The sequence below is a fragment of the Macaca nemestrina genome, chromosome 6 (assembly GCF_043159975.1).
Source record: "Macaca nemestrina isolate mMacNem1 chromosome 6, mMacNem.hap1, whole genome shotgun sequence".
Classification (NCBI taxonomy): Eukaryota; Metazoa; Chordata; class Mammalia; order Primates; family Cercopithecidae; genus Macaca; species Macaca nemestrina.
Window position 1 is genome coordinate 46,230,279 of NC_092130.1, and position 9,863 is coordinate 46,240,141.

Sequence of the window (9,863 nt, forward strand, 5' to 3'; positions counted from 1 at the left end):
GTCTGCTCCTTAAGTTACATTAAGTGTAAGTAAACAAATCTTTGTTAATATTGTTTAATGCCAAATGTATTGCCTTATTTTTGTCTCCCATCTGTAGGCTAAAGAAATCCTGACAAAAGAATCCAACGTGCAAGAGGTTCGATGTCCAGTCACTGTCTGTGGAGATGTGCATGGGCAATTTCATGATCTCATGGAACTGTTTAGAATTGGTGGCAAATCACCAGATACAAATTACTTGTTTATGGGAGATTATGTTGACAGAGGATATTATTCAGTTGAAACAGTTACACTGCTTGTAGCTCTTAAGGTAATTTCAGTTTTATGTTGGGGGTTGTTGAAATGGGTAAGACAGTCCTCTTGAATTTTTTTTTTCCCAATTATTTTCTCTATCTGAATGTTAAATAAAACAAAATTCCACATTTGGGAATGCGTATGTTCAGGTTTCAGATTTACAAATCATAGGCGTCTGCATTCTGAGTAAGGGGATGGTACAGAATCAAAACAAAAGGAAAAAAATGAATGCGTCAGTCAAATTGTTTGAAAAAATAGGCTGGGTGTGATGGCTCACGCCTGTAATCCCAGCACTTTGGGACACTGAGGCAGGCAGATCACCTGAGGTCAGGAGTTCGAGACCAGCCTGGAGAACATAGTGAAGCCCCATCTCTACTAAAAGTACAGAAAACTAGCCGGGGGTGGTGGCAGGTACCTGTAATCCCAGCTACTCTGGAGGCTGAGGCAGGAGAATTGCTTGAATCCAGGAGGCGGAGGTTGCAGTGAGCTGAGATTGTGCCACTGCACGCCAGCTTGGACAACAGAGTGAGACTGTGTCTCAAAAAAAAAAAAAGAAAAGAAAAATGTTAGAGGGCTGGTCAAATAGATATTTTAGTTCAGTAAATTGCGGTATGGAGAGATAATATAATTAGGTTTGTGTTTTTAGATACTTTTGAAGTATTATAAATGTATAAACATACCAAATGTCAAAATGTTTACATCAGCTGGTCACGGTGACTCGTGGCTGTAATCCCAGCACTTTGGGAGGACAGGACAAGGTGGGCGTATTGCTTGAGTCCAAGAGTTTGAGACCAGCCTGGGTGACATAGTGAGACCTTGTCTACAAAAAAATAGTAATAATAATTAACCAAGTGTGGTGGCACAGGCCTGTAGTCCCAGCTACTCAGGAGGCTGAGGTGGGGAGAGTTGCTTGAGCCCAGGAGGTCGTGGCTGCAATGAGACTTGATCTTGCCACCCCACACTGTAGCTTGGGTGATGGTGAGACCCTGTCTCAAAAAAAAAAACAAGGAAGAATCTTGTTCAAGTAAAAAAGATTTTTTCTGAGGAAGAAATTCAAGAAAACATTTGCTGTAAATATTTAACAGTGAATATGTACATTATAGTTTATCTCAGTTGAATAGTTTCCAGCCATTAACCATGACAGTAATAATCTAGAATAGGCTGGGTGCAGTGGTTCGCGCCTGTTATCTCAACACTTTGGGAGGCTGGGGAAGGCGGAGAGGATCACTTGAGTCCAGGAGTTCAAGAACAGCCTGGTCAACATAGACCCCATCTCTACAAAAAGTTAAAAAAAAAAAAAAAAAAGCCAGGTACAGTGGTGTACACTTGTAGTCTCAGCTACTCAGGAAGCTCAGGTGGGAGGATCACTCGAACCTGGGAGGTCAAGGCTACAGTGAGCCATGGTGCACCACTGCACTCCAGCCGTGTGACAGAGCAAGACCCCTGTGTCTTCAAAAAACAAAACTCTAGAACAATAGAAATGATAACTGAAAAAAGCAAGTTCCAAAATTACATGCATTACATGCCAGTTGTAGCTTTGCAGAATGTACCGATGATGATCTGAACATGAAGCAAAACATGGTAAATAGCTGTTAGGGTGGCAGGCTTCCGCCTTTCCCTTTAAATAAATTGTTTGACTTTATCTTTACCTAAAAATCTTGGGGAGATTTTTAAAAAAAATTTTCCTAGGCAACAGACTGATTTTTATTAAATAATATTCAAAATGATAAAATGACTGTCACAGACTTTCCTAATATTAGAGAAGCAGTGAGATGTGGTTTTAGCTTGAGCTGAATTTTCGTGATTAATATCTGAATTGTGTAAAATGCTACAAAATATTTTTGGAGGTTGTTATTTTCTGCAGCTGTAAAATGAAGGAGTTGGACTAGATGGTGGAAGGTTTCTGCGGTGACTCCAAATACTATGAAAAGAGCTAACCTGTGCTAAAAATAAAAACCCAGGATGAATCCAGTGCTCAAAGAGGAATGAGTGTGCTACCTTTAAGAGTTTATGCAAGCAGCCTGGGCAACCTAGTGAGACACCATCTCCTCAGAAAACAATTTTAGCCAGACATGTTGGCATGTGCTGTAGTCCTAGCCACTCTGGAGGCTGAGGTGGGAGGATTGCTTGAACCTAGGAATTTGAGGCTGCGGTGAGCTACACCAGTGCAGTTGAACCTGGGTGACAGAGTGAGACCCTATCTGGGGGGGAGAAATTACTCATGGAGGTGTAATGGGCTGAATTGTAGCCCCCAAAATTCATTTGTCTAAGTCCTAACCCACAGCACCTCAGAATGTGACTGTATTTGGACAGGTAATTAAGGTAAAGTGGTGGGGTCACATGGTTGGACCCTAATCCAGTGTAAGTGGTATCCTTATTAGAGATTAGGACACAAATGGGGAGAGGATAAGAGAGATGGAGATGATGAGCATCCATAAATCAAGGAGAGAGGCCTTCAGAAGAAACCAGCTCTGCTGACACCGTGATCTTGGACTTCTGCCTCTGAAACTGTGAGGAAGTAAATTTCTGTTGTTTAAGCTGCCTGTTCTTTGATGCTTTGTTGCGGCAGCCTTAGCAAAAGAATACCGGGAGAGAGGATGTTTCTTTCAGTAAATGGTGCTGAAGCAAATGGATCAGAATGTATCGTAGATCTAAATATAAGAGCTAAAGCTACAAAACTTCTAGAATAAAAAACCAGAAAATCTTTCTCAGGTTAAGTAAAGATTCTTAGATATAACAAAAGCACAATCCATAAAAAATTGAAAAATTGGACTTTATCAAAATTAAGATTCTGTTTCTTCAAAAGATGACACCAGAAAAGAAGTACTTGTATTCAGATATTAGAAAACAAAAGCAAACAACAACAAAAAAACAACTTTTATAGCTCAATAACGAGACAGATAATTGTTAAATGGAGAAAATATTTGAATAGATACTTTACCCAAGAAGATGATACATGAGTGGTCAATGAGCACATGAAAAGCTGCTTGATATCAATTGTAATCAGGGAAATGCAAATTAAAGTAGCTGAGATACTACTTCACACCTATTAGAATGGTTGTAATCAGTAAGGTTGATAATACCAAGTGTTGGTTAATACCGGAGATTAAACTCTTCATGCATTGCTGGTGGGGATATAACATGGTCTAGCTACTTTGAAAAACAACTTGACGGTTTCTCAAAAAGTTAAACATTACCACATGATCCAACAATTACATTCCTAGGAATCTTCCCAAGAGAAATGAAAGCATATGTCCACAGAAAAACTTCCACGCATATGATTTTGGCAACATTATTCATAGTAGCCAAAAACCTCAATAACATAATTACCAGTTCATCTTACCTGTGAATAGAGAAACAAAAAATGGTATAGGCATACAGTGAAGGACTGTGCAACTGTGAAAAGGAACAAACCACTGATCTATGCCATTACATGGGTGAGCCTCAAAAATATTCTAGGTGATATTAGCCAAAAGACTATATTTTGTATTCCATTTATATGACATTTCTAGAAAAGACAAACTTAAGACAGAAAGTAAATCAGTGGTTGCCAGGAGCTAGAGTGGGAGTGGAGAGTGACTGCATTAGGGATCTTTTTGGGATAATGGAAAGGTTCTAAAACTGGATTGTGGTGATTATTGCATAACTATAAATTTGTGAAAAATTATTGAACTGTAAAGTAGTTTATGTGGTTTTGTATGCCATTGATTATGTTTGGTATAAAGTTGGTGGTAGAGGGAGTTTGATTTTAGTTGAGATGATGTGGGCAAACATCCCATGGGCATTTAAACACTGTGTAGAGCTGTGGTTTTGGTTCAGTATGATACGAGGATGTGTGTTGTTTTTTCAACAAAATTGTAACTCTGCATTTTTTTCTATAGAAAGTTTCTTGAATTTTCATTGGTTTTTGAAAGAGCTAGTTGTTTATGTTTTGCATTTTGTTGTTTTAGGTTCGTTACCGTGAACGCATCACCATTCTTCGAGGGAATCATGAGAGCAGACAGATCACACAAGTTTATGGTTTCTATGATGAGTGTTTAAGAAAATATGGAAATGCAAATGTATGGAAATATTTTACAGATCTTTTTGACTATCTTCCTCTCACTGCCTTGGTGGATGGGCAGGTATGTGGATCTAAAACTCATTGCTGATTATTTCAGAGAATCAACTTCCTTTAATGTTCAGGTGCTCCTGACTCTTTCCACTGTTATACCCCTTTAGGGATATTTTTTAGTAGATACTGATAGCATTCATTCAAATTTTAAAGAATTAATTTGACAAATGTGTCCAGCTTTTTGAAGTGCATTATTCTTTATATCAGGCACTGAACTATATGATGGGATCACAGGGGTGGATGATGTAGCCCATTTATTCTCTCAGACTGTTTTTGGACAAGTCTGGGAGATGTAAGGAACTAATTATTGTGCACACAAAAGAACTTATAATAAAATTTTATGAGCATGGAGATACTAGTCTCTGGCAGGGGGCAGGAGTGATATCCAAAAAGTTTTCTCAAAGGAGCTGTTTGAGGTGGAGTCTGGGTGTCACAGTGATGTTCTATTAGGAAGAATGGGAGTGTACTCAGTCGTTTAGAGTGGGCTGGAGCAAAGCTGAATCCTGCAAAGTCAGGCCTCATTCAGGCAGAGCACAGAAACACCAGAGGGGCCAAGTGATGGGGGCGTCCAGCTCATTTTTTAAAAATTTTTATAGAGACACAGGGTGTTGCTGTGTTGCTCAGGCTGGTCTCAAACTCCTGGCCTCAAACAGTCCTCCTGCCTCAGCTTCCCCAAGTGCTGGGGTTACAGGCATGAGCCACTGTGCCCAGCCAAGAATGTTTACAAATTTTTTAGGTGAGGTTAACCTTTTAAACCACTCTTTTCAGATCTTCTGTCTACATGGTGGTCTCTCGCCATCTATAGATACACTGGATCATATCAGAGCACTTGATCGCCTACAAGAAGTTCCCCATGAGGTATGACTTTTATTTGATAAAATCTTTCCAGAAAACTTATTAAAGAGTGGGGAGGTTTAATTATAAGATCATTAGATGTATTCTCTCTTATAATTCTCAAAAACAACTTGAGGTGTGAACACTCTTGTCTGCCCTATTGTTCAGAAGAAGCTGACATTAAGAAACCTGCCAAGATCACAACAGCTGTAGAGCTGGGCTTATTAGGACCTAGGTTGTCTGTCTTAGACTCTGAAATTTGCATAATATAGGCAGATTAATTAAGGCATGTTACTGCTGGGTCCCATGGATGTCAGCTGTGTCTCATAAAGTCTACTGGAAAATACATATTACTTGATGCAGATGTTTGACTTCAACTGCATAATCTACTAGCGTTGTCCACAAACATCACTCAAAGAGGGTGACTTAGGGTGCTGCTTCTGATGAATTACTCAAATAATGTGTTAACCATGTTTGTAAAAGGCATTTTATAACGAAGTTATTTTTTAGGGTCCAATGTGTGACTTGCTGTGGTCAGATCCAGATGACCGTGGTGGTTGGGGAATATCTCCTCGAGGAGCTGGTTACACCTTTGGGCAAGATATTTCAGAGACATTTAATCATGCCAATGGCCTCACGTTGGTGTCAAGAGCTCACCAGCTAGTGATGGAGGTATGCTTCTATTCTTTGAAATATGACTTGTTTTTTAGTAAACTTAAGGAGAGAAGATATTAGGGAGTTTTAAATTAATGACATTTGTGAGAAATTCCATCTATTCCTTCTGATGAGTTTACCATTATAGCCTGAGCCTTTTCAGTAGATGCACACTACTAGAATTAAAAGCTCAAGTTGTTGATTACAATGAATCCATTAACATGTTTCCAGAGAAATCTGAATGACTAGGAAGTACTTGGGATTTAAGAGTGGGAAAGTAAGATGTAGGGAGTTGGGGTGTGTATATAATATTTTATGATCCCAATGTCATTTCATATATTTAACATGTATGTATGTAGGAGAGACTGGAAAGAAATACACCAAAATGTTCTAAGTGGTCCTTTGGATGGTAGGATTACAGGTAATTTGAAAGAAGAGAAGGGAAAGAGGCAAAGGTTCTTGACATGCACACTGATTAGCATGTTTCTAAAATAAGGTGCTAATTAGATTAATACTAGTACAACTCTGTGGTTATCAATAAAATCTGACTTTGCTAAAGATAAATAAATTTGTGAACAATACTAAACAAAAAGTAACAAAAGTAGCTCATGCATTCAGATGGATGGATTTTGAGGAAACAAGGCTGGAGATCCTAGAGGCATATCACATTTGTTCCTGGGCAGTGAATGACTTACAGGCCTTTACCTGTAACTGACGAAATTGGTAAGGTTCTGATCTCCAGGATTAGGTATCTACTTCTCTAGGGAATGGCCACTTAAATACTCATTCTTAAATCATGTTTTAAGACCACTGCAATAGAAGAGGCTAATGAGACACCATCATTTACAGCAAGGCAGATACATGAGAAGCAGTTCATTCTTCAGTGGTCGCCACTGTTTGTTAAAGGCTTTTTTTTTTTCTTTTTAGTACTAAAAGCAAATTTTGTAATTAGGGGGAAAACAAATACGTATGTATCTTACAGGTTGTATGAAGTACAGCAAATTATTAAGTCAACCAGAAAAAAAGTATTAACATTTCTTAAGCCCCTTTGGCAGGGGTGGGAATGAGTAGAGATTTTTTTCTCTCTTGAGTGAAGTAGCATTTAGTTGAATTGAGGGAGTAAAGTAAGATTTTTGCCTCCTTTTCCTTGTAGGGATATAACTGGTGCCATGACCGAAATGTAGTAACAATTTTCAGTGCTCCAAACTATTGTTATCGCTGTGGTAACCAAGCTGCAATCATGGAACTTGACGATACTCTAAAATACTCTTTGTAAGTATTTCTACTTGAACATTTTATTGCATTACTGAATATGTAGGTTTTTGGTTTGTTTGTTTATTTTGAGAGAGAGGGTGTCATATATTGCCCAGTCTTACCTCAAACTCCTAGGCTGAAGTGATCCTTTCACCTTGGCCTCCCAGAGTGTTGGCGTTACAAGTATAAGATACAGTGCCGGCCAGGCACGGTGGCTCAGGCCTGGAATCCCGGCACTTTGGGAGGCCGAGGCGGGCAGATCACGAGGTCCGGAGATCGAGACCATCCTGGCTAACATGGTGAAACCCCGTCTCTGCTAAAAATACAAAAAATTAGCCAGGCGTGGTGGCGGGTTCCTGTAGTCCCAGCTACTCAGGAGGCTGAGGCGGGAGAATGGTGTGAACTTGCAGTGAGCCGAGATCGCACAACTGCACTCCAGCCTGGGCGACAGAGTGAGAGTCTGTCTCAAAAAAAGATACAGTGCCCAGCCTGAATACATAGTTAAATGTGAGGTTTAAGAGTTTAAGGGGGCCAGGCACGGTGGCTCACGCCTGTAATCCTAGCACTTTGGGAGGCTCAGGTGGGTGGATCACCTGAGGTCAGGAATTCAAGATAAGCCTGACCAACATGGTGAAACCCCGTCTCTACTAAAAATACAAAAATTAGCCCAACGTGGTGGCGCATGCCTGTAATCCTAGCTACTTGGGAGGCTGAGGCAGGAGAATCTCTTGAACCTGGGAGGCAGAGGTTGCAGTGAGCCAAGATACCGCAACTGTACTCCAGCCTGGGCAACAGAGCGAGACTTCATCTCAAAAAAGAGTTTATTAAGGGATTATACTGTTAGATTCCAACTTTTATTTTTAAGTTTTTGAATGGACCTACATTGAAACACACCCACAGGAACTTATTATATATAGATCCTAGTATAAATTACTAGGTTTTTCACTTTTAAAACCATGTTTTGTGTTTTTTTGTTGTTTGTTTTTTCTTTTTCTTTTTTTTTTTTTCCCCCCCCGAGACGGAGTCTTGCTCTGTCCTCCAGGCTGGAGTGCAATGGCGCGATCTCAGCTCACTGCAAGCTCCGCCTCCCGAGTTCACGCCATTCTCCTGCCTCAGCTTCCCGAGTGGCTGGGACTACAGGTGCCCGCCACTGTGCCTGGCTAATTTTTTTGTATTTTTTTAGTAGAGATGGGGTTTCACCGTGTTAGCCAGGATGGTCTCCATCTCCTGACCTCATTATCCTCCCGCCTCGTCTTCCCAAAGTGCTGAGATTATAGGCGTGAGCCACCACGCCCCGCCAACCATGTTTTGTTTTGTTTGAAATTTCAGTCAAGGTAAAAACCATATTTTTATAAAAGCATAGTCTCTGTGGCTGAATTTGCCTTGACTCTTTCAAGGGGAGTACATTTAACAGACCATTATCATTAGGGTTCTGTTACATTAAGACAAGCTGAAATTGGATAGGAAGTGTAAAGTTTGGAAGACTCATGTTCTTGATTTTGATTGTCAGTACATGGAGGTCTTGGAACATAAACCATGAATCTGTCTTGTTTTTCAGCTTGCAGTTTGACCCAGCACCTCGTAGAGGCGAACCCCATGTTACTCGTCGCACCCCAGACTACTTCCTGTAATGAAATTTTAAACTTGTACAGTATTGCCATGAACCATATATCGACCTAATGGAAATGGGAAGAGCAACAGTAACTCCAAAGTGTCAGAAAATAGTTAACATTCAAAAAACTTGTTTTCACATGGACCAAAAGATGTGCCATATAAAAATACAAAGCCTCTTGTCATCAACAGCCGTGACCACTTTAGAATGAACCAGTTCATTGCATGCTGAAGCGACATTGTTGGTCAAGAAACCAGTTTCTGGCATAGCGCTATTTGTAGTTACTTTTGCTTTCTCTGAGAGACTGCAGATAATAAGATGTAAACATTAACACCTCGTGAATACAATTTAACTTCCATTTAGCTATAGCTTTACTCAGCATGACTGTAGATAAGGATAGCAGCAAACAATCATTGGAGCTTAATGAACATTTTTAAAAATAAGTACCAAGGCCTCCCTTCTACTTGTGAGTTTTGAAATCGTTCTTTTTATTTTCAGGGATACCGTTTAATTTAATTATATGATTTGTCTGCACTCAGTTTATTCCCTACTCAAATCTCAGCCCCATGTTGTTCTTTGTTATTGTCAGAACCTGGTGAGTTGTTTTGAACAGAACTGTTTTTTTTTCTCCCTTCCTGTAAGATGATGTGACTGCACAAGAGCACTGCAGTGTTTTTCATAATAAACTTGTGAACTAAGAACTGAGAAGGTCAAATTTTAATTGTATCAATGGGCAAGACTGGTGCTGTTTATTAAAAAAGTTAAATCAATTGAGTAAATTTTAGAATTTGTAGACTTGTAGATAAAATAAAAATCAAGGGCACTACATAACCTCTGGTAACTCCTTGACATTCTTCAGATTAACTTCAGGATTTATTTGTATTTCACATATTACAGTTTGTCACATTGTTGGTGTGCACTTTGTGGGTTCTTCCTGCATATTAACTTGTTTGTAAGAAAGGAAATCTGTGCTGCTTCAGTAAGACTTAATTGTAAAACCATATAACTTGAGATTTAAGTCTTTGGGTTTTGTTTTAATAAAACAGCATGTTTTCAGGTAGAGCTTAACAAACTAAATGATGTGTTTACTTAGTGCAGTTTCTG

At 39.5% G+C, this 9,863-nt stretch overlaps 1 protein-coding gene across 1 annotated transcript in view; it reads left to right on the top strand.

Annotated features, from left to right (window-relative positions):
• Positions 1-9,460, top strand: part of LOC105467143 (protein phosphatase 2 catalytic subunit alpha) — a 29,050-nt gene extending 19,590 nt beyond the window's left edge. Inside the window, exons 2-7 of the mRNA XM_011716583.3 lie at positions 98-307; positions 4,242-4,415; positions 5,174-5,263; positions 5,750-5,911; positions 7,047-7,165; positions 8,706-9,460. Of these exons, the coding sequence (XP_011714885.1) occupies positions 98-307; positions 4,242-4,415; positions 5,174-5,263; positions 5,750-5,911; positions 7,047-7,165; positions 8,706-8,778 (828 nt within the window). The 3' untranslated portion in view covers positions 8,779-9,460. The remainder of the gene's footprint in view (positions 1-97; positions 308-4,241; positions 4,416-5,173; positions 5,264-5,749; positions 5,912-7,046; positions 7,166-8,705) is intronic.
• Positions 9,461-9,863: the final 403 nt, after the last annotated feature.